Source organism: Anomaloglossus baeobatrachus, chromosome 4, assembly GCF_048569485.1.
Source record: "Anomaloglossus baeobatrachus isolate aAnoBae1 chromosome 4, aAnoBae1.hap1, whole genome shotgun sequence".
NCBI lineage: Eukaryota > Metazoa > Chordata > Amphibia > Anura > Aromobatidae > Anomaloglossus > Anomaloglossus baeobatrachus.
Window position 1 is genome coordinate 287608011 of NC_134356.1, and position 25768 is coordinate 287633778.

Genomic DNA, 25768 nt, shown 5'->3' on the forward strand with positions numbered 1-25768 from the left:
ACATTTGCATCAAGCACATTCAAAAATACGCCATTCTTATCCGTCCCCAGGATGACACCGGGGTAGGTAGCAAAGTCTTTCCTGATCCCAGCTCTGTTCATCTTGGCTTCTTTTAAAAACACAGCAAGCAAGGGTTACTCCAAGCGGAGTCTCCCTTTTTTTCCAAAAATTGGGCCCCACACACCCACCCATTCAGTGGCAGCAGTTGTGCCCCAGTTGTACACTTCACAGCTAGATTTGCATCAAGCACATTCAAAAATACGTCATTCTTATCCGTCCCCAGGATGACACCGGGGTAGGTAGCAAAGTCTTTCCTGATCCCAGCTCTGTTCATCTTGGCTTCTTTTAAAAACACAGCAAGCAAGGGTTACTCCAAGCGGAGTCTCCCTTTTTTTCCAAAAATTGGGCCCCACACACCCACCCATTCAGTGGCAGCAGTTGTGCCCCAGTTGTACACTTCACAGCTAGATTTGCATCAAGCACATTCAAAAATACGTCATTCTTATCCGTCCCCAGGATGACACCGGGGTAGGTAGCAAAGTCTTTCCTGATCCCAGCTCTGTTCATCTTGGCTTCTTTTAAAAACACAGCAAGCAAGGGTTACTCCAAGCGGAGTCTCCCTTTTTTTCCAAAAATTGGGCCCCACACACCCACCCATTCAGTGGCAGCAGTTGTGCCCCAGTTGTACATTTCACAGCTAGATTTGCATCAAGCACATTCAAAAATACGTCATTCTTATCCGTCCCCAGGATGACACCGGGGTAGGTAGCAAAGTCTTTCCTGATCCCAGCTCTGTTCATCTTGGCTTCTTTTAAAAACACATCAAGCAAGGGTTACTCCAAGCGGAGTCTCCCTTTTTTCCAAAAATTGGGCCCCACACACACCCACCCCTTCAGTGGCAGCAGTTGTGCCCTAGTTGTACACTTCACAGCTACATTTGCATCAAGCACATTCAAAAATACGCCATTCTTATCCATCCCCAGGATGACACCGGGGTAGGTAGCAAAGTCTTTGCTGACCCATGACTTGTTCATCTTGGCTTCTTTTAAAAACAATGTAAGCAAGGGTTACTCCAAGCGGAGTCTCCCTTTTTTCCAAAAATTGGGCCCCACACACACCCACCCCTTCAGTGGCAGCAGTTGTGCCCTAGTTGTACACTTCACAGCTACATTTGCATCAAGCACATTCAAAAATACGCCATTCTTATCCGTCCCCAGGATGACACCGGGGTAGGTAGCAAAGTCTTTCCTGATCCCAGCTCTGTTCATCTTGGCTTCTTTTAAAAACACATCAAGCAAGGGTTACTCCAAGCGGAGTCTCCCTTTTTTTCCAAAAATTGGGCCCCACACACACCCACCCCTTCAGTGGCAGCAGTTGTGCCCTAGTTGTACACTTCACAGCTACATTTGCATCAAGCACATTCAAAAATACGCCATTCTTATCCGTCCCCAGGATGACACCGGGGTAGGTAGCAAAGTCTTTCCTGATCCCAGCTCTGTTCATCTTGGCTTCTTTTAAAAACACAGCAAGCAAGGGTTACTCCAAGCGGAGTCTCCCTTTTTTTCCAAAAATTGGGCCCCACACACCCACCCATTCAGTGGCAGCAGTTGTGCCCCAGTTGTACACTTCACAGCTAGATTTGCATCAAGCACATTCAAAAATACGCCATAATTAACCGTCCCCAGGATGACACCAGGGTAGGTATCAAAGTCTTTCCTGATCCCAGCTCTGTTCATCTTGGCTTCTTTTAAAAACAATGTAAGCAAGGGTTACTCCAAGCGGAGTCTCCCTTTTTTTCCAAAAATTGGGCCCCACACACCCACCCATTCAGTGGCAGCACTTGTGCCCTAGTTGCAAACAGGATGTTTTGATTTGCATCAAGCACATTCCAAATCAACAAGCATTTACTCTCCCCAGGATGACACAGGGGTAGTAAATTCCTTCTGGATCCATGACTTGTTCATTTTGATGAACGTCAGTCTGTCCACATTGTCACTGGACAGACGCGTGCGCTTATCTGTCAGCACACACCCAGCAGCACTGAATACACGTTCAGAGACAACGCTGGCAGCTGGACATGACAAAATCTCCAAGGCGTAAGTTGCGAGCTCTGGCCATTTTTCTAGGTTTGAAGCCCAAAAGGAGCAAGGCTCCAGTTGCACAGTCATGGCATCGATGTTCATTTGGAGATACTCCTGTATCATCCTCTCCAGCCGTTGACTATGTGTCAGACTTGTTGTCTCTGGTGGCCTTGCAAAAGAGGGTCTAAAAAAATTATGAAAAGATTCCATAAAATTGCTGTTACCGGCACCAGATACGGTCCTACTGGTACGGGTAGACTGTTGAAGATGACGAGACCGTCCCATGTTTGTCAAGTTACAACTGGGAGATTCACTCCCTGCACCTGCACGGTTGTTTGGTGGAAAAGCCGAGCTAAGATCTAGTAACAGCTTCTGCTGATACTCCTGCATACGTGCGTCCCTTTCTATGGCTGGAATTATGTCACAAAATTTGGACTTGTACCGGGGATCTAATAGTGTGGCAATCCAGTAGTCATCATCACTTCTAATTTTGACAATACGACTGTCATGTTGGAGGTAGTGCAACAAAAAGGCACTCATGTGTCTTGCGCAGCCATGCGGACCAAGTCCACGCTGTGTTTGTGGCATAGAGGTGCTACCCGTTCTTTCTTCCTCTGACATCTGACCCCAACCTCTTTCAACTGAAATTTGACCAAGGTCTCCCTCATCCGCTGAGTCTTCCATGTCCATGGACAGTTCGTCCTCCATTTCTTCATGTTCTCCTGCACCTTGCTCAACATTTCGCCTGCTACTATGCGCCCTTGTCGATCCCTGTCCCCCTTGGTCCCATGCCTGCTGCGTTGGTGATGATGAACGTCTGGACCTTGGTGATGTTGTTGTCCCTTGCGCATATGAATCCTCCTGTAGTTCCTCCCCTTCATGTTGTCCCACCCCCTGACTCCGAATAGTGTTTAGCGTGTGCTCCAGCATGTAAATGACTGGAATCGTCATGCTGATAATGGCATTGTCAGCGCTAAACATATTCGTCGCCATGTCGAAACTGTGCAGAAGGGTGCATAGGTCCTTGATCTGAGACCACTCCATCAGGGTGATCTGCCCCACCTCTGCATCTCGTTGGCCCAGGCTATACGTCATGACGTATTGCACCAGGGCTCTGCGGTGCTGCCACAGTCGCTGTAACATGTGGAGAGTTGAATTCCAGCGTGTCGCCACATCGCATTTCAGGCGATGAACCGGCAGGCCGAAAGACTTCTGGAGCGATGCAAGTCGCTCAGCTGCGGCGCTTGAACGGCGGAAGTGAGCAGACAGTTTTCGTGCCCTGTTCAGAAGGCCATCTAGGCCGGGATAGTGTGTTAAAAATTGCTGCACGACAAGGTTCAACACGTGAGCCATACAAGGTACGTGTGTCACCTTGCCCAGGCGAAGGGCCGCACCCAGGTTTGCAGCATTGTCGCACACGGCCTTACCAGGCTGCAGGTTGAGTGGAGACAACCATTTATTAAACTCGGACCGCAGAGCTGACCACAACTCCTCAGCTGTGTGACTCTTATTACCAAGACATGTCAAGCTAAAGACCGCCTGATGCCGTTGCGCTCTGCTGCCAGCATAGTAATGAGGGGTGCGTGATTCCTTCTGCGCAGTGAGAACGCTGGTGGCCTGACCAGGCAGGCTTGGGGCGGAGGTGGAGGACGCAGATGAGGTGGAGGATGCAGAAGCAGTGGCGGAACTTGGACAGACAGAGGATTGACACACAAGTCGTGGGGACGGCAAGACTTGTGCAGCAGACCCTTCACCATCTATCACCATAGTTACCCAGTGCCCAGTCAGCGACATGTAACGTCCCTGTCCATGCTTACTGGTCCAAGTATCGGTGGTGAAATGCACCCGTTCACACACAGAGTTTCTCAAGGAAGCGGTGATGTTGTGTGCGACATGCTGGTGTAGCGCGGGCACACCTTTCTTAGAGAAGTAGTGGCGACTAGGCATCTGGTACTGGGGCACAGCGTCAGACATAAGGTCTCTAAAATCCTGTGTGTCCACTAGGCGGAAAGGCAGCATTTCGGTAGCCAACAGCTTACAGAGGGATAGAGTCAACCTCTTAGCTTTGTCATGGGTCGGAGGAAGTGGCCTTTTATTTGACCACATCTGAGGGACAGAGATCTGGCTGCTGTGTGTAGACGGTGTTGAGTAGGGTGTCCCTGGAAAAATGCAGGTTTGTGAGGAAAGGGCAGGCGGAGACATGATGTTGCCTTCATCCAACGTTGGTGCTATCGATGTCTGAGAGAGCTGTACACACTCACTTGTTTCCCCTTCCAAACCAACTGACGACCTTACAAGCAAACTGCCTGTTGCGGTTACAGTGGTGGAAGTTTTGCGTGGAAAAACAGGTGTGACAGCTGTCCCCACAGTCCTAGAAGATGAAGAGCGCGCGGATGCACTGGAAGGGGCGGGCGGTGGATGGTTCGCTCCGCTAGGCCGCATTGCAGCACGGTGAGCTTCCCACCGGGACTTATGATATTTAGTCATGTGACGATTCATGGAAGAAGTTGTCAAACTGCTGAGGTTTTGACCTCTACTAACAGAATCATGACAAATGTTACATATCACATGAGTTGGGCGATCTTTTTCGATGTGAAAAAAGGACCAGGCTAGGCAAGGCTTAGAGGCCATGCGACCTGTTGATCCACCCCGAATAATGCTCATAGGCAGAGTGGTGGCTGAGGATGCAGTTGTAGACGTGCTACCAGTGCTCCGACTCTGTCCAGGAAGGCGCAAGGTAACTTCGTCGTCGGTTGCATCCTCCTCCACCGCCTCTGTTGACCTCCTCGAGTGCCTGACTGGGGGTTGACAGTAGGTGGGATCTAGAACGTCATCATCAATTGTTGTGTTTGCACTCCCCTCCCCCTCAGACCGAGCCTCTTCTTGCCCTGACCGAATATTTAAGTTGTCATCCCAATCGGGTATCTGCGTCTCATCTTCATCAGTATGTTCCTCATTGTCTATAACCACAGGTGTTACAGTTTGTGACAAAGGGTCAACATTATGCTCAGAAACTTGGTCCTCACGGCCTGAATCAGAGTCACAAAGGTTCTGGGCATCACTGCAGACCATTTCCTGTTCTGTACTCACTGTAGCTTGGGAGCAGACCTCTGATTCCCAGGCTATAGTGTGACTGAACAGCTCTGCAGATTCAGCCATCTCAGTTCCACCATACTGTGCAGGGCTGATGGAGACTTCAGAGCTGGGAGAAATCAAGTGTGATTGGGATGACAACTCAGAGGACTGGTGTTTTTTGGATGCGGTACTTGAAGTGGCTGAGAGGGCACTTGTTGGACCACTTGAGATCCATTCAAGCATTTTCCTTTTTTGCCCATCATCTACCTTTGTTCCTCTTGTTCGTGTCCGTAAAAAAGGGAGCACATCGGATTGTCCACAATAAGTAGTAGACATCTTACTTTTGCTAGTAGATGGTCTATCTGCAGCAGATGATAATGGAGCTTTGCCACCTTCCCCACTGACAAAACCTTTTTTGCCTTTTCCACCACGCCTCTTCCCCTTTCCACCAGCATCTGTCATTTTGCCACTCATGTTGATTGCGACAAGATTGTGGACTGAAAATGTGGTAGTAAAAATTGAGAGGTGGTGAAGATTGCAGTGGTGGTCTAGCTTTATTAACAGCAGAATAATAAAGAATAAATATCCCTGACAATGTAACTTAGTTATAATTAGTTGGAGTGTGCAACGCAGGCAGACGTGCTGCAAATGTCTTGGCACTAGTGGGACTAAAGCAAAGTCCAATAGCCACGTATAGGATGCCACTAGGTACACTGAGTGTTTGCTAGTATAATGGCTTAGTTATAATTAGTTGGAGTGTGCAACGCAGGCAGATGCGCTCTGCAAATGTCTTGGCACTAGTGGGACTATAGCAAAGTCCAATAGCCACGTATAGGATGCCACTAGGTACACTGAGTGTGTGCTAGTATAATGGCTTAGTTATAATTAGTTGGAGTGTGCAACGCAGGCAGATGCGCTCTGCAAATGTCTTGGCACTAGTGGGACTATAGCAAAGTCCAATAGCCACGTATAGGATGCCACTAGGTACACTGAGTGTGTGCTAGTATAATGGCTTAGTTATAATTAGTTGGAGTGTGCAACGCAGGCAGATGCGCTCTGCAAATGTCTTGGCACTAGTGGGACTATAGCAAAGTCCAATAGCCACGTATAGGATGCCACTAGGTACACTGAGTGTGTGCTAGTATAATGGCTTAGTTATAATTAGTTGGAGTGTGCAACGCAGGCAGATGCGCTCTGCAAATGTCTTGGCACTAGTGGGACTATAGCAAAGTCCAATAGCCACGTATAGGATGCCACTAGGTACACTAAGTGTTTGCTAGTATAATGGCTTAGTTATAATTAGTTGGAGTGTGCAACGCAGGCAGATGCGCTCTGCAAATGTCTTGGCACTAGTGGGACTATAGCAAAGTCCAATAGCCACGTATAGGATGCCACTAGGTACACTGAGTGTGTGCTAGTATAATGGCTTAGTTATAATTAGTTGGAGTGTGCAACGCAGGCAGATGCGCTCTGCAAATGTCTTGGCACTAGTGGGACTATAGCAAAGTCCAATAGCCACGTATAGGATGCCACTAGGTACACTGAGTGTGTGCTAGTATAATGGCTTAGTTATAATTAGTTGGAGTGTGCAACGCAGGCAGATGCGCTCTGCAAATGTCTTGGCACTAGTGGGACTATAGCAAAGTCCAATAGCCACGTATAGGATGCCACTAGGTACACTAAGTGTTTGCTAGTATAATGGCTTAGTTATAATTAGTTGGAGTGTGCAACGCAGGCAGATGCGCTCTGCAAATGTCTTGGCACTAGTGGGACTATAGCAAAGTCCAATAGCCACGTATAGGATGCCACTAGGTACACTGAGTGTGTGCTAGTATAATGGCTTAGTTATAATTAGTTGGAGTGTGCAACGCAGGCAGATGCGCTCTGCAAATGTCTTGGCACTAGTGGGACTATAGCAAAGTCCAATAGCCACGTATAGGATGCCACTAGGTACACTAAGTGTTTGCTAGTATAATGGCTTAGTTATAATTAGTTGGAGTGTGCAACGCAGGCAGATGCGCTCTGCAAATGTCTTGGCACTAGTGGGACTATAGCAAAGTCCAATAGCCACGTATAGGATGCCACTAGGTACACTGAGTGTGTGCTAGTATAATGGCTTAGTTATAATTAGTTGGAGTGTGCAACGCAGGCAGATGCGCTCTGCAAATGTCTTGGCACTAGTGGGACTATAGCAAAGTCCAATAGCCACGTATAGGATGCCACTAGGTACACTGAGTGTGTGCTAGTATAATGGCTTAGTTATAATTAGTTGTAGTGTGCAACGCAGGCAGATGCACTCTGCAAATGTCTTGGCACTAGTGGGACTATAGCAAAGTCCAATAGCCACGTATAGGATGCCACTAGGTACACTGAGTGTGTGCTAGTATAATGGCTTAGTTATAATTAGTTGGAGTGTGCAACGCAGGCAGATGCGTTCTGCAAATGTCTTGGCACTAGTGGGACTAAAGCAAAGTCCAATAGCCACGTATAGGATGCCACTAGGTACACTAAGTGTTTGCTAGTATAATGGCTTAGTTATAATTAGTTGGAGTGTGCAACGCAGGCAGATGCGCTCTGCAAATGTCTTGGCACTAGTGGGACTATAGCAAAGTCCAATAGCCACGTATAGGATGCCACTAGGTACACTGAGTGTGTGCTAGTATAATGGCTTAGTTATAATTAGTTGGAGTGTGCAACGCAGGCAGATGCGTTCTGCAAATGTCTTGGCACTAGTGGGACTAAAGCAAAGTCCAATAGCCACGTATAGGATGCCACTAGGTACACTAAGTGTTTGCTAGTATAATGGCTTAGTTATAATTAGTTGGAGTGTGCAACGCAGGCAGATGCGCTCTGCAAATGTCTTGGCACTAGTGGGACTATAGCAAAGTCCAATAGCCACGTATAGGATGCCACTAGGTACACTGAGTGTTTGCTAGTATAATGGCTTAGTTATAATTAGTTGGAGTGTGCAACGCAGGCAGATGCGCTCTGTAAATGTCTTGGCACTAGTGGGACTATAGCAAAGTCCAATAGCCACGTATAGGATGCCACTAGGTACACTGAGTGTTTGCTAGTATAATGGCTTAGTTATAATTAGTTGGAGTGTGCAACGCAGGCAGATGCGCTCTGCAAATGTCTTGGCACTAGTGGGACTATAGCAAAGTCCAATAGCCACGTATAGGATGCCACTAGGTACACTGAGTGTTTGCTAGTATAATGGCTTAGTTATAATTAGTTGTAGTGTGCAATGCAGGCAGACGTGCTCTGCAAATGTCTTTGCACTAGTGGGACTATAGCAAAGTCCAATAGCCACAGATAGGATGCCACTAGGTACACTGAGTGTTTGCTAGTATAATGGCTTAGTTATGAGTTGGAGTGTGCAGAGGACAAGAGGGTACAGTGGCAGGATTGTGGTGCTCTGGGTAGAGGAATGGAAGCCTGCCTTTCTATTCCCTCCTAATGGTGAAATGCAGGGAGGAAATCCCTGACCTTGGCTGCACAGACGCTGGCGCTGTTTTCAGGACCTGTCACCTTAACTCTGACCCTGCCGGTTTGAGCCCTTAAAAGGACTGCTATAAAGTGCTCTCCCTATGCTGTCTAACGCTGTGTATGCAGCGCATACAGCTGTATCAGCGATAGGACTCAAGACGGAGCCGCGACAGTGATGTCTGACACCAAAGACGCAGAAGGCAGATAATGGCGTCCGTGAAGAAAATGTCCGGTTTTATAATGCAGGGACATGTGACATGCAGATCCTATCACACATGCCGTTGCTTCTCTGGCTTAAAGTCCACTTAGCTGTGTGTGTGTCTGTGATTGGCTGACATGCTGGCCCGCCCCACTACACGCGCGCGCTTAGGGAAGGAAGACAAGAAAAAAAAAAAAAATTATAGAAACAGCAGTGATCTGAAGGCGCTGTTCACGCACACTATACACTGAAATGTGATAATAGTTTGATTCACAGAGTGACTTACACTATTACAGCAGAAACCAAGCTAGGATTTAGCTGTTTTTTGGCTGCTAGAACCGTTCTCGAACGTTTCTAGAACTATCGAGCTTTTGCAAAAAGCTCGAGTTCTAGTTCGATCTAGAACATGCCCCAAAATCACTCGAGCCTAGAACTGGAGAACCACGAACCACGAACCGCGCTCAACTCTAGTGATGAACAAGTGTGCTTAGCTTTGCTCATTAATCGATTGAATATTAAGGTGTTCGGGTACTCTCTGAATGTCTCTCAACTGGGGTTAAATAAATGTTTTTGGATGTAGTGTGTCAAAAGAAAAAACCCTGCCCTCCCTTCCGCCAGAAATACTCTCTTTATGGTTGGCTATATGTAGGCTGGAAGCCAAACTGCCCAATCATTGACTTCCATTATACTCGTTACTCAAGTTGAGCCCTTTCAGAGTGTCTGACCTGATCGACATTATAGCCCTTGATAATTGAATCTGTAATACTTTTTCACCACTCTAATTTTTCATGACCATTTCCATATTTGTAGCAAAAAAGTGGCTAATTTTATGTTATTTTGGCCTTCTTACTTCCAAAATGAAAGGAACATGTGAGTAGTGAGACTGTACTTCAGATGCAATTATTAAAGGCAAATATTGGAGAAATGGCAAGAAAGACAATTATGGCTGCTAAATAGGAAAGGGTTCTTTACAGTTAGAGCAGTCAGATTGTGCAATTCCCTACCACAAGAGATAGTAATGGCAGCTACTATAACAACTTTTAAAGAAGGGCTGGATGATTTATTCAGTACACACAACATTGTTGGTTATAAATGATATATGGACAAAATATATAATTGGTGGAGGAAGGTTGAACTAGATGGACCTAGCTCTTTTTTCAACCTAAGTATCTATGTAACAAAGGTGAAAAATGTTAGTGTAAATCTCTAACTGCTCATAGGCATTATAAGGAAACTACAAAGATATATTTTTCTAGCACTTGTGGAGGCTTTAGCTTCATTTTGTGACTTTCATGTATCTTTACTATAGATTTTGCCATAATTTGCAACAGTTATAACATTTAACCAGTAGTTGCAATCAATGCAAAATCAATAGAACAGGGACCTGGAACATCTGTTGTCTCATTTAAAGGATTAATGTAATAGAGAATAATTAATGATGCTGAAGATTTACATCACAAGGCATGTTATGTCAATTATTAACTTATACGACCCATTGTGTTGTGATTGTGTCTAAAGGCCCCTTTACACTAAACAACTTACCAGCAATCCCAACAACGATACAACCTGATAGGGATTGCTGGTAAGTTGCTAGGAGGTTGCTGGTGAGAGGTCACACAGTCAGACGCTCCAGCGATCCCACCAGCAACCTGACCTGGCAGGGATCACTGGAGCATCGCTACACGGGTTGCTGGTGAGCTGTCACCAGCAACCAGTGACCAGCCCCCAGCCAGCAGCAACACACTAACCAACCCGATATTTACCTTGGTTACCAGCGCACGCAGCTACACGTGCAGAGAGCAGGGAGCAGCGCACACTGCTTAGCGCTGGCTCCCTGCTCTCCTAGCTACAGTACACATCGGGTTAATTACCCGATGTGTACTCTGCTACACGTGCAAGGAGCAGGAGCTGGCACTGACAGTGAGAGCGGCGGAGGCTGGTAACGAAGGTAAATATCGGGTAACCAAGGACAGGGCTTCTTGGTTACCCGATGTTTACCGTGGTTACCAGTGTCCGCAGAAGCCGGCTCCTGCTGCCTGCACATTTAAGTCCCCTTTACACACTGAGACTTTCTAGCGATCATGCTGCACAGCGGAAAACAAAGGACCAAAGAATGGTCCTGAACGATTTGTAGCGATCAGCAACTTCAGAGCAGGGGCCAGGTCGCTGATGTGTTTCACACACTGCAATGTCGCTGGGGAGGTCGCTATTACGTCACAATACCGGTGACGTTACAACGATGTCATTTGCGATGTTGCAGTGTGTAAAGCCACCTTTAACCCCATAGCGACGGCCTAACGTCTCAAGGCGTCGGAAAAACAGGGTACTTATTCTGTTCCGACGTCTTGAGACGTCAGACCGGAAAAACCCTGTAGCGCCCCCCAGTGACGAAAAATCTCGGGGGTTTCAGCTACCGGAGGTAGCTGAGACCCCCAAGATTATGAATCGGGGTGTTTTTTTTGGACCCCGATAATGTGATCGCCGGTATACACCGTATACCGACGTACACATAAATAAAAAAAAGAATTTGGCAAATAATGCTGATTTCTTTCTCATCTGACATGATCAAACATGTCAGATGATAAAGAAATATAATCCTCTAGTGCTCCCAAGGCCCCCGGTACCGGAGAGTCTCCCCCCCACCCCTACCCCCCCTCCGGAGCAGTCAAAATGGCGCCGAAGCGCACAGAAAACTGTCGCCGGCTCTGCATTCATTTCCCTCCGATCTGAAATGATCAAACATTTCAGATCGCAGGGAAATGTCCTCCCCTGACCCCTCCTCCGGTCCACCGGAGCCCTCTGGTCCACCGGAGCCCCCTCCGGTTCTCTGGAGCGCTCCCCCTCCCCCCCCCTCCGGAGCATGCAAGATTGCGGCGCGCAGCGCACAGCGTGCGGCCGCATTCATCCTGCTCTTTCTGCCGCATGTGACACGTCACATGCGGCAGAAAAGTTGTCCCCGGGTCCCCCGGTCAGCCCCCGGTCAGCCCCGGTCAGCCCCGTTACCTACCTGCTGCTCCATCCCCGCGATCACTCCGCCTCCTAGAAAGCTGGCGGCGCATGCGCAGACAGCAGCTGTTAGCTGGATCCTTGGGACGCTGACCTCGCTGCTGCGCTGTGGACCGGGGGAGAGTGAGTGCAGTAATCTGCAGCCACACTCCTCACATGGAGAGCCTGCTGTTCTAGAATATGGAGGGTACGTTCTGTGAGCGTGCCCCTCATATTCTGGAATGAGGTTACTGCAGGTCACTTTGCCCTAGGTTGGACCGGGGCAGTGTGAGTGCAGTATTCTCAGATTACTGCACCCACACTGCTCATGGAGAGCTTGCTCTTCCAGAAAATGGGGGATACGTTCCCTGAACGTGCCCCCCATATTCTAGAGGGTCCAGAGTCGCCGAAGAACCTCCAAAATGGATTACAGCAACCGAAATTTATTTATTTTCCATAAATTGGTGAAGAAGGAATGTTTCGGGGAGTTTTTTTTTCAAATATTTTTGTTTTTGTGTTTATTTTTTTCTATTACTGACTGGGTTAGTGGTGTCGGGTATCTGTTTAGATGCCGTGACATCACTAACCCCAGGGCTTGATGTCAGGTGACATTACAGCTGGTATCAACCCCGTATATTACCCCGTTTGCCACCGCACCAGGGCGCGGGATGAGCTGGAGCGAAGCGCCAGGATTGGCGCATCTAATGGATGCGCCACTTCTGGGGCGGCTGCGGCCTGCTATTTTTAGGCTGGGAAGAGTCCAATAACCATGGCTCTTCCCACCCTGAGAATGCCAGACCCCAGCTGTCCGCTTCACCTTGGCTGGTGATCTAATGTAGGGGGGACCACACGTTTGTTTTTTTGTTTTGTTTTTAAAAAAAAACGCCTGGGGAGCCCTCCAAATTGATCACCAGCCAAGGTGAAGCTGTCAGCTGTGGTTTGTAGGCTACAGCTGTCTGCTTTACCCTAGCTGGCTATCAAAAATAGGGGGGACCCCACGTCGTTTATTTTAATTATTAATTTTTTTGGGGGCTAAATACAAGGCTAGGCACCCTTTAGTGCCACATGAAAGGCACTAAAGGGCGCCAGCTTAGAATATGCAGGGGGGTGGGACGTTACATATGTTTGACATCTATCCATTCATCCATTGTAGCATTTTACGCTGTGCGCCCACAATCAGGGTTTGCAGCATTTTGGGCGCAGTGTTTTCCTTGCATCCATAACGCTGCATTGTGCAGTAGAAGCACAGTGGAAGGATTTTTAGAAATCCTATGCCCACTGTGCTTCTTTTCTCCGCAGCATACACTGACCTGTGGTGCAGCTTCCCGAGCCTCAGCATGTCAATTTATGCTGCGGAGACAAGAGTGTTCTCTGCAGGTAGCATAGAGCTAAAGTCCACAGCAGCCTGAACACAAATCATGGGCATGGGCAGCTGCGTTCTCCCGTGGACAACACTCACATCTCTGCAGGAAGGCTGACACTGTGTACTAGACGCCGTGTCGCTGGATCATGGCCACATAGCCTAAAAGTGAGAAATTTGTTGCTACAGCAACATTTTTGTGAAGTACCTGTGGATTCAAAATGCTTACTATACTCCTGAATAAAATCCAGTTTCCAAAATGGGGTCACTTGTGGGGGGTTTCTGCTGTATAGGTACCCAAGGGGCCCTGCTAATGTGACATGGTGCCCGCAATTTATTTCAACTTTTCCAAAATTAAAATGGTGCTCCTTCCATTCCAAGCCCTCCCATTAATCCAAACAGAGGTTTTTGGCCACATGTGGGGTATCCCTGTGCTCATAAGACTTTGGATAACAACCTGTGGGGTCCACGGTTTGTTGTTGCCTCTTGAAAAAAGTAAGAAATATGATGCTAAAGCAACATGTTTGTGAAAAAAATGAAAATTTTCAATATGGCAACCTAAGCTTATCAAATTCTGTGAAGTACTCTTGGATTCAAACTGCTCAATATACACCTAGATAAAAGCCTTGAGGTGTCTTGTTTCCAGAATGGGGTCACTTGTGGGGGACCTTCACTGTTTAGGCACCTTAGGGGCTTTCCAAATGCAACATAGCGTCCGCTAATGATTCCAGCCAATTGTGCAGTCAAATGGCGCTCCTTCCCTTCCGACCCCTGCTGTGCACCCAAACAGTTGATTTTCATCACACATAAGGTATCAGCATACTCAGGAGAAATTGCACAATAAATCTTATGCTGAATTTTTTCCTTTTACACTTGAAAAAAAAAAACTACCTGGTTGAAGTAACAATTTTGTGGTAAAAATGTATTTTTTTATTTTCACAGCTCAACATTATAAACTTCTGTGAAGCACCTGAGGGTTCAGGGTACTCACCAAACATCTAGATAAATTCCTTCAGGGGTCTATTTTCCAAAATGGGGCCACATGTTGGGGAGCTTCACTGTATAGACACCTCAGGGGCTCTCCTAATGCAACATAGCGTCCGCTATTGATTCCAGCCAATTTTGCAGTCAAATGGCGCTCCTTCCCTTCCGAGCCCTGTCATGCGCCCAAGCAGTTGATTTCCACCACATATAAGGTATTGCCAAACTCAGGAGAAATTGCACAATAAATTTCATGGTGATTTTTTTCCTGTTACCCTTGTGAAAAAAAGCTACCTAGTTGAAATAACAATTTTGTGGTAAAATTTTATTTTTTTATTTTCATGGCTCAACGTTATAAAATTCTGTGAAGCACCTGGGGGTTCAGGGTACTCACCAAACATCTAGATAAATTCCTTGAGGGGCCTAGTTTCCAAAATGGGGTCACTTGTGCGGGGTTTCTGCTGTTTAGGTACCTTAGGGGGACCTCCAAATGCGACATGGTGCCCGCAATCTTTTTCAGCCAAATTTCCTTTCTAAAATTCAAATATTGCTTCTTCCATGCCAAGCCCTCACATTTGTCCAAACAAAGGTTTCAGGACCACATGTGAGATATCACCGCGCTCATAAAAAAGTGGGTAACAAACATTGAGGTCAAATTTTTGGAATTACCTCTTGAAAAAGTGAGAAAATTGATGCTAAAGCAACATTTTTGAGAAAATTATTAAAATTTTCAATATGACAACGTAACGTTAACAAAATCTGTGAAGTACCTGTGGATCTAAAATGCTCACTATACCCCTAGATAGAAGCCTTGAGGGGTCTAGTTTCTAAAATGGCATTACTTGTGAAGGGTTTCTTCTGTTTAGGTACCTTAGCGGACCTGTAAATGCAACATGGTGCCCGCAATCTATTTCAGCCAAATTTGCTTTCCAAAATTCAAATATTGCTCCTTCTGTTCCGAGCCCTCCCATTTGTCCAAACAGAGGTTTCTGACCACATGTGGGGTATCAGTGCATTCATAACAAAGTGGGGAACAAGTTTTGTGGTCCATTTTGTTGTGTTATTTCTTCTAAAAGTGAATAAATTTGGGTTAGAGCAACATTTTTAGGTAAAATTTAATTTTTGCTTTTTTTCATTCCACATTGCTTTTGTTCATGTGAAGCACCTGAAGGGTTAATAAACTTCTTGAATGTGGTTTTGAGTACTTTGGAAACTTCAGTTTTTAGAATGGTGTCACTTTTGGGTATTTTTTGTCATCTAGGCCTATCGAAGTCACTTCAAATATGATGTGGTCCCTAAAAAAATGGTTTTGTAAATTTTGATGTAAAAATGAGAAATCGCTGATAAACTTTGAACTCTTCTAACTTCCTAACAAAAAAAAATTTTGTTTCCAAAATTGTGCTTATGTAAAGTAGACAAGTGGGAAATGTTATTTATTAACTATTTTGTGTCACAGAAATTTCTGGTTTAACGGTATAAAAATTCAAAAGTTGAAAATTGCTAAATTTTCAAAATTTTTGCCAAAATTCAATTTTTTTCATAAATAAACACAAAAAATATTGTCCTAAATTTGGTACTAACATGAAGTCCAATATGTGACGAAAAAACAATCTCAAAATCACCAGGATCCGTTGAAGCCTTCCAGAGTTATAACCTCCTGAAGTGACACTGGTCAGAATTGCAAAATTTGGTCTGGTCATTAAGGTGAAAATTAGCTCCGTCACTAAGGGGTTAAATGTGAAATTAACTGATTTGCTGAGCATTTCAGCATCATATTTCTCTTATTTTAGACAAAAAGGGCTTCAATACTGATATCTTTTTACGCTTTTTTGTCTTAAAGGGGTTGTTCAGATTTTTCACAAAATCTGCAGTCACATTTTGTGACTGCAGACTTGTAAATCCTCAAATCTTGTGTAGCAGGGCTGGCTGTGAGCCTAAGCAAGTGTGATAGTAGTCTTTTATAGCCTCGGTCAATACCAATAAATGTGTGAGGCTGTGCACATCTTGTTGGAATATGGCTGTGAGAATGCACATCACATGTCTCGCTGCCTGCGTGGGAGAATCCTCACAGCCCACTTTGTGCATGAAGTGAGGATTCACAAGTCTGCAGTCAGATAAGAGACATAGAGTGATGGTAGACTCTCGTGATAAACCAAGACAACACCTTTAAACGTTGAAAAAGTGTTTACATGAAAATTTAACGTCAATTGATTATTACAAAATTAGGAAACCCATCAATTAGCTCAACATTAGTGCTAAACATTGCCTATGCATATGCTTTATAAAAGCTTGTGATACATGGAATGCTTCAATATACAAAGTTCAAAATACATATCTTTTATCTGTCCTGTTCTTCTTACTAATTAAACTATAATATGTACAGTATATACACAGGAGCACCTCCCTCTCTACTGTATACCTATGGGTAATACCCCCATTAAAATGCAAGGCTGAATTTCGTCATATGGCATAGTAGGCCAGTGTGTATAGGTGGCAGCTATTTTGTTGTACAGCGTATATATCATCAATATTTTCTCCATTCATAAAGCTGATAGAATTTAGATAGTATGATATGAACTTGATCCATAGTGAGGACACTTAGAGTAGCTAGTAAAACAGCAAATTGTTCTGTATGTAAAACATGGTCATGAGGGCTCTGAGTGCTGTGTACCTGCATTCTTCCATATAATAAAACTCACCCTGATGAATCATGTTTATATTTATATTTTGTAGACTTATTAGCTGTACCAAAACATCCTTATGCTGCAATGGAAAACTGGGGATTAAGTGTCTTTGTGGAGCAAAGAATTCTTCTTGACCAAAGCATTTCTTCAATCTCATACTTATTGGATGTCACCATGGTCATTGTACATGAAATTTGTCATCAGGTAAGCAACATTAAAGGATCATAATTATGTTTAATAGCGTTATAAATATTATTTTTTGATAATTCAGTTATAGTGAATGTAAAATTTCTATTTGAAACAGCCAAGCTTACTGCAAATTTTGAGGGAAAATGATTTTACCATTACTAGTGTCTATAAATTGTTATTCATTTTTAAAGTGGTTGTCATGTCATATCTGCATTGTCATATGTTTAATCTCTATTACCCATTTTGCATAGAAATGATGAGCTTGGGTTGCACCCAATAACATTGTCACATACATTTGCTTATGATTAGTGATGAGCAACGTCGGACTTGCTGCTGGAGGAATCTCCAGTAATACCAGGCCTGGATTCAGGTACCTACACTGAACTCTGGATCTCTCACCTGAACTCCGGAGTGCAGCCTGGACTGAACCACGAGCGCCGAGTGATTGATTCCCCGGCGATTGCGGTTCAGTTCATGACAACTGCAGACAGGCCGGGCTGCAATCCAGAGCTGTCACCTGAGCTCCGAATTGCAGCCCGGCCTGTCTGCAGTTGTCATGAACTGAACTGCAATTGCCGGGAATCAATCACTCGGCACTCGTGGTTCAGTCCTGCAAACCCCGAGGTCATTCCAGGCTGCACTCCGGAGCTCAGGTGACAGCTCTGGAGTTCAGTGCAGGTAACCGCGGCCAGGCCTGGTATTACTGGATATTGCTCCAGTAGCCAGTCCGATGCTGGTGATGAGCAAGTGTGCTAGTTGATCAAGCAGAGGGGTGCTTGGGTACTCATGCAGCTCGGCTGAGTATTGTGGGTGCTCAGCTATTTCAGCTGTAAAATAACAAACACAACACACAGGCTTGCTTCACTGCATGATGTGTGTAGGCATGCCATGGAGAGCCATTTGCAGTTTCTGAATGGCTCTCCTGGGGATAAAACAACATTATCGGTCATCTAGACAGATAAAAAAAGAAGTCATATAGAAAATGCCTCACAGCCTATTGTAGATATCAGGACTTTTTGTCAGGTGGGTCCAGAGATCCAAAATCGTTTGACCCAGTACATAAGCACAAAAATAGAAGAAGAGGTTAGGAACTTCCTTAAAATCGTGTGCTCAATCTTTATTGGTAACAAAAATATCCACTAAAATGGTGTCCATCCATTAAAAATGCATCACTTCAAGAGAAATGATACATTTTAATGGATGGATATTGTTTTTAATGAATATTTTTGTTACCAATAAAGATTGAACACACGATTTTCAGGAAGTGCTGATCCTCCTCTTCTATTTTTTGTCAGTGGTCATAGTGTGATCCCCCAAAAAAATCACCCTCCCTACTACTGGAAATGCTCTATTTATGGCTGGCCGTATGTGTGTGGAAACCTGAACAGGCCAATCTTTAACGTTCCATAATGCTCGTTACTCATATCGAGCTCATCCAAGCATCTGACCAGCTCAAATCGAATAACGAGCTTTTGAGCATTTTAGTGCCCGCCTATCACTACTTATGATCAATATAAATTCTGCAAAACTTGTAATGCGGCTTTTCAGAAGCCTTCATGGTTGCTCCTGCATCTAAAAGTATTTTTAAAAGCCAGAAATTGGTTGAGTAGGTTCTAAAGTCCAGATATTAGTCTAAAAGTAATATCAAAATGATGAGAATGAAGTTGTAGTTAATTTATGATAAGAATAAGAATACATTAGAGCCTGGAACTAAGAAGGATGATAAACTTTTTGGTGTATGGCCAAATGCTACCAGAGGTCAAGGATCAGCTCAGCTCAAATTATACCTAGCAGAAAATATCTTTACCTTAACAATAGCATTTACAGATGTGAAAAAGGCTATTCATTGAAAGCTTTACACATCTTAAAAGAAGCCAAAAGGTTATTGCTTCAAATTATTACTTACTATTACTGCTGCAATACTGTTCAATAGATTCTGTTTAAAGCATAAACATCATTTTAATTTTTATTTCATAAATCAATAGTACACCTAAAAATAAACAACTTTGTAATATAGCTTATCAGGCAAATTTGTGTCTTTCTCTGAAAGAATTGATCAGTCATTATCAAAGTTTTTAATTCTGAGGTAAAATCTGTATTCAGTGAAGATTCTAGCACCCATGGAAGGGGGTACTCGGTCCCAGGCAGTAACACATGGGAATGTGACTCTGGTGGCCGTTGCCCAGTCCCGTGCTCTTGGCCTCTTTTGGTAATGGGGGGTATTTACAGGGGAGATAAGAGTTTTTGTCATGTGACACCACCTGCGGGTTGCGGTTAAGGATAGAGAACCGCTGCTGCTGAATGTGGGTAATCCCAGGGCTGATGGTAGTGGCAGCTGTGATGGTAGGCCCTCCGCGGGTAGGGCTGTGCCTGGGAGATGTAATGGGGCAATAACGGAGACCAGTCTGTAGATTGTATTAAACAGTCCTTACTCACTGTGGACGCTCGGTTGCTGGTTTCGGTCCTACTATTGCCAGTGCCAATTGGTGAAGTTGGTGACCTGAGTGCTCTATCCCCAGAACTCTCAGTTTAGTTGAGACCCCGAAGCCTGGAACTTTGGGGGTCCCCCAGCTGTGATAAAGTAGTCTGTCCATTCGGCTGGCAGTGCAGACCCTGATGGAAGGTAAGTGTCCGAACCCCGATCCTAGTTTACTGCTGATAACCCTGGATCTGTAAGGTCAGTGAGGCCCCTGGAGAGCCCTCACCATGCAGGTAATTGCCAGGCTGTATGAAACTGACTCCTGACCTAGGGCCCTGTGCCTTGTGCATGCCCAGATTCCAGTGGTACTTCCTCGTACCGTCCCTGGGGTCTTGACTCCGGCCCAGAGGTACTCATTTGCTCCCTGCTGGCAACCTGACTTTCGTGCCCCTTGGTCACCGTTACACAGACCCAGCTTGAGGCACGTCTGCTCCCTTCACTACATTTCTGCAGAGTGCTCCCTGTTCTTCCTGTCCCCTCCCACAACGCTGGCTAATCCCAGGGACATGTTCCCATGGTGACCATCCCCTTACGTGGTTAACCCTCTATGCCCTGGTGTGAGTGGCTACTGGGAATTTAGGTGTGTGTTGCTGTTGCTAACACTGGTGTTACAGGACTGAGGGGGTAGGTCCTGCATCCCAGGGAAGATGCAATTCCCTGTAGTGCCCTGAGTGGCTCAGGGGTGCTACATTACTATCCCATTACTGAGATAGGAAATGTCAGCTGTAACTGATGAGATTATATGTAAATAAATGGGGTGGAGCTCTACCTCTTGCTTCTCCCTTTGCCTCTAGCTCCTTCTTCTGCCTCTGGCTTCTCCCTTTGCCTTTAGCTCCTCCCTATTTCCATCATCAAAGAATCTCATCAGTAACAACTACCATCTTGTTTATTATGGCAAATAAGATAGCAATCAAAACAGAATATTGTCTTGAAAATCACAAGGTTTTTACTCCTTAATGACCGCGGGCGGTAATATTATGTCCTACCGGTCATAGTGTTAATCCAGTTATTGCAAGCAGCCTGCAATGTTCAGCGCATATGGCAGCTGATTTATACAGCTGACATGTGTGCCTGTCATTCACAAGTGGAATCGTGTTCGGCCCGTGCTGTTTAATCCCGCTAAAACTTTACTTACAACTGACACTGGAAGTCACGTGATATGGTCACGTGGATCTGATGGTTGTCATGGTAGTACAGGATCATGTGATGACTCCTGTAGCTCACATGACTAAGGTCCTGTAAGAAGCAGCCCAGTACTGCTTATTACAAGAGATGATCATTTCTCCCGATCTGAGCGGTGCTGCTCTGATCGTGAGAAAAAAAACAGTGATCAGTCTGATGACTCTTATAACCCCTTAGGTGGACTAGTAAAAAAAAGTAAAAAAAAAAGTTTTGAAAAATTAAAAAAATAAAAAAACTTAAAAGTTCAAATCATCCCCCTTTCTCCCCATTGAAAATCAAAGGGTTAAAAAAATAAGAAAATATACACTCATTTGGTATCGCCGCATTCAGAAATACCCGATCTATCAAAATATCAATTAACCTGAATGGTAAACGGCGTAGCGGCGTAAAAATTCCAAACTTACGTTTTTTGGTCGCCGCTCATTTTGTGCAAAATGCATTAACAAGCGATACAAATGTAGCATCTGTGTAAAATTGGTACCGTTAAAAACGTCAGCTCGAGACGCAAACAATAATCCATCACTAAGCTATAGATCCCGAAAAAATAAAAACGCTACGGGTCGCGGAATATAGCGCAAAATGCGCATCACTTTTTTTGGACAAACTTCTGATTTTTTTTTAACCCCTTAGATACCCCTTGGAGTCTACGAACTTACACCAACCTCAGGCATCACACCAACACAACAGTTTTACCATATAGTGAACACAGTGAATAAAATATCCCAAAATTAATATTGCAATCGCACTTTTTTTTTAATTTTTCTGCATTTGGAATTTTCCAGTACACTATATGGTAAAACTCATGGTTTAATTTAAAAGTACAGCTATTTTTGCAAAAACTGAGCCTTCACATGAGCAGATTGACTGAAAAATAAAAAAAAGTTACATACCTCTAAAGTATGGCAAAAAAAAAAAAGGAAAATGCAAAATTGGGCGGTCGTGAAGAGGTTAAATAGAGGACACTATAGCACACATATGGTCTGAAAAAGATATTTAATGACAAACTATTAGATCTAACTGCTATTTTTTCTGACACTAATGGCTACTTCATACCTCTAGGTTATGTTCAGTTCAAACACAAGAAACTTTACAACTTACCTCTTCAAATTTCTCTCCGTTCTCTGGAGAAATTTTTAATTCTTTAGTCTACTGCTTACTATCTAGGTTATTGCCCATCTCAGCAGTGTTTCAGTGATACTTTCCTACGCTAGCAGCATAGGCTTCCAAAATCTTGCTTTAGCACTTGTAATCACTGCTCTAAAGCTTTCTGAATTTGGTCAGATTCAGTGGCCCTGAGTTACTCCAGTGTTTCAGAGGCTAAAGAGGCAAAATTGTCTCTGCTTGCAACATTAAATTACAGCACGGTGCACAGGTCAGGACAGCAGAACATCCATCCTGCCAGCAAAAACATTTATCATCTTTTTTTATAACATGTTTTTTTATACAGTTTGTCTTACTTCTTGAGAGCCAACTACCAATTAAGTAAATCAGGTGATGTGCATCTCTGTAATGAAGAGGGGTGTGGTGTATTGATATCAACACCCTATATAAGGTGTGCTTAATTGTTAGGCAACTCCCTTTCCTTTGGCAAAATGGGTCAGAAAAGAGATTTGACGGGCTCTGAAAAGTCCAAAATTATGAGATGTCTTGCAGAGGGATGCAGCAGTCTTGAAATTGCCGAACCTTTGAAGCATGATCACCGAACAATCGAGCGTTTGATGGCAAATGGCCAACAGGGTCGCAAGAAGCGTGTTGGGCAAAAAAGGCACAAAATATCTGCCCATGAATTGAGGAAAATCAAGCGTGAAGCTGACAAGATGCCATTTGCCACCAGTTTGGCCATATTTCAGAGATGCAACGTTACTGGAGTATCAAAAACCACAAGGTGTGCCATATTCAGGGACATGGCCAAAGTAAGGAAGGCTGAAAAACGACCACCTTTGAACAAGAAACATAAGATAAAAAGTCAAGACTGGGCTAAGAAATATCTTAACACTGATTCTTCAAAGGTTTTATGGACTGATGAAATGAGAGTGGCTCTTGATGGGCCAGATGGATGGGCCAGAGGCAGGATCAGTAAAGGACAGAGAGCTCCACTCCAACTCAGACACCAGCAAGGTGGAGCTGGGGTACTGGTATCAAAGATGAACTTGTGGGACCTTTTTGGGTTGAGGATGTAGTGAAGCTCAACTTCCAGACTTACTGTCAGTTTCTGGAAGACAACTTCTTCAAGCAGTGGTACAGGAAGAAGTCAGTATCATTCAAGAAAAACATGATTTTCATGCAGGACAATGCTCCATCACATGCATCCAACTACTCCATAGCGTGGCTGGCCAATAAAGGTCTAAAAGATGAAAAAATAATGACATGATCCCCTTGTTCACCTGATCTGAACCCCATAGAGAACCTGTGGTCCCTCATAAAATGTGAGATCTACAGGGAGGGAAAACAGTACACCTCTCAGAACAGTGTCTGGGAAGCTGTGGTGGCTGCTGCACGCAATGTTGATCGTAAACAGATCAAGCAACTGACAGAATTTATGGATGATAGGCTGTTGAGTGTCATCATAAAGAAAGGTGGCTATATTGGTCACTCATTTTTTTGGTTTTGGTTTTTGCATGTCAGAAATGTTTATTTCTAAATTTTGTGCAGTTATATTGGTTTACCTGGTGAAAAAGTGAGATGGGAATATATTTGGTTTTTATTAAGTTGCCTAATAATTCTGCACAGCAATAGTTACCTACACAAACAGATATCCTCCTAACATAGCGAAATCTAAAAAAATCCACTCCAAGTTCCAAAAATATTAAGCTTTGATAGTTATGAGTCTTTTGGGTTGATTGGGAACATAGTTGTTGATCAATAATAAAAAAAATCCTCTAAAATAAAACTTGCCCAATAATTCTGCACGCGGTGTGTATATTTTTATATGTATATATATATATATATATATATATATATATACATATATATATATATATATAAATATATATATATACAGGACAGACCAAATGTTTGGACACACCTTCTCACTCAAAGAGTTTTCTTTAGTTTCATGACTGAAAATTGTAGATTCACATTGAAGGCATCAAAACTATGAATTAACACATGTGGAGTGAATTACTTAACAAAAAAGTGTGAAACAACTGAAAATATGTCTTATATTCTAGGTTCTTCAAAAGTAGCCACCTTTTGCTTTAATTAATTTCTTTAAGTATTTCCTTCTACATGTGTTAATTGATAGTTTTGATGCCTTCAAAGTGAATCTACAATTTTCAGAGTCATGAAAATAAAGAAAACTCTTTGAATGAGAAGGTGTGACCAAACTCTTGGTCTGTATTGTATATATATATATATATATATATATATATATATATATATATGTATATATATATATATATATATATACATATATATATATATATATATATATATATATATATATATATATATATATGTATATATATATATATATATATATATATATGTATAACTTTACCAGGTAATATAACTTCTACAGAGATGCAAAGTCCAAAATCTCTCCCTATGAAAATTCAAATAGTAATTTTAACCAAAAATACAGAATATCAAACTAAACAGAAGAAAAATAAGCACAAAAATGACCTAAATACTACAATGTAATATAAAATGAGGTCCTCAGTAAAAATTCAAAAGAGTAGGAGAAAAACAGTGACACTAATGCATGTGCAATTAATACGTGAATAACAAAATTAATTGTTTAATGGAAAGTAAGAAGTCGTATAAAAGCACAGTAAATACAAAGTCTCAATTATGTGGTTTTGTACCAGTTGTTCATAGCAATTACTCTACAAACCATGTTGACAGTCCTTGAAGAAGCAGGTAAAAATCAAAGCTCAGACAAAGTGAAAAAGGTACGTATACTAGAACAGAGATCCATTAATAAGGCATAGACAATTATAGTATGTCGATAGGATAGTTACCCATAGTATACACTGGCAAGCAAAAGGGTACAAATGTTTTGAACTTTTGACTTTCAGGCTCCATATCGCACAATTCACTGCAGCTTCAATTGTAAAAATACCTTCATTTTATAGACAATTAGCTTGGCTATCTCATATATAAATTTGACCTGCAACTATTTAGCACATGACTAGTTATACAGATTCTTGTAATGTGACTCCATGGCTACTGTATTGCTCCTGGTTGTGTTCCTGTATACTACAAATTTGAACCAGTTCTCACATCCCCTAATATCTCAGTGTGTTATTAGGTTGATTCCCAAGGGAAAGGTCACTGATTCCAATTGAGGAGCAGCCACGAAGATATCCAAGAAAATAGAAACATCATCATTCAGCTCTTTGATACAAGTCTCTCAGCCCAGAAAATTACCAAACTGCATCATGTGACTGCCATGGCAGTTGGAATAAAGCTAAAGGAATTTGATCTATCCATTCAAAATACAAGAGTTGGACAGTCAGGCAAAATATCAGAGTTAACAAGTTGGCTCCTCACAAGATCTATCAGATCTGGTGCAACAAACATGAAGTAAAGGTGGCTCATAGGCTTTGTAAGTGAGAACAGAGATATTCTTGCTAGCATCCTGCGACGCACATTACACAACTCTGGAATGATGGCCAAAGAAAACGTGAAGAAGCCATGACTTCAATATTGTCATAAAATCATCTGCTCGATTGGAAATGTGTGATTTTAAGTGATGAGACGAACATCAGTAAACTATGCTCTGAAGATTGCAAATGGGTCTGGAATAAACATGGGAAAAATGGGATAAGGGATTGAGAAACTGAAGGAAATGTAAAGTTTGGTGGGGTAAGTCAGGTGATGTGGTGTTGATTCACAGCCAAAAGCATTTGATACTCGAACAGGATCAATAGTGGTCTCAATTCTGAGCTATTTGTGAGTATGCTACAAGATGGGTTACTTCATAAACTCAAGTACTCTTGGCCCCCAGAGTCCCAAGACCTTAAGCCAATCGAACACTTGTGGATAGAGATGAAGAAAATGCTGTATACATACCCAAGTGAGTCAACTAGTATGTACAAACGTACTGGGATCAGATTTCAG

General features: G+C 43.5%; 1 protein-coding gene across 1 annotated transcript in view; it reads left to right on the forward strand.

The window, feature by feature from the left end:
* TRHDE (thyrotropin releasing hormone degrading enzyme) overlaps window positions 1-25768 on the forward strand; it is a 1371551-nt gene that overhangs the window by 627736 nt on the left and 718047 nt on the right. Inside the window, exon 4 of the mRNA XM_075344896.1 lies at window positions 16904-17058. Within this exon, the coding sequence (XP_075201011.1) occupies window positions 16904-17058 (155 nt within the window). The remainder of the gene's footprint in view (window positions 1-16903; window positions 17059-25768) is intronic.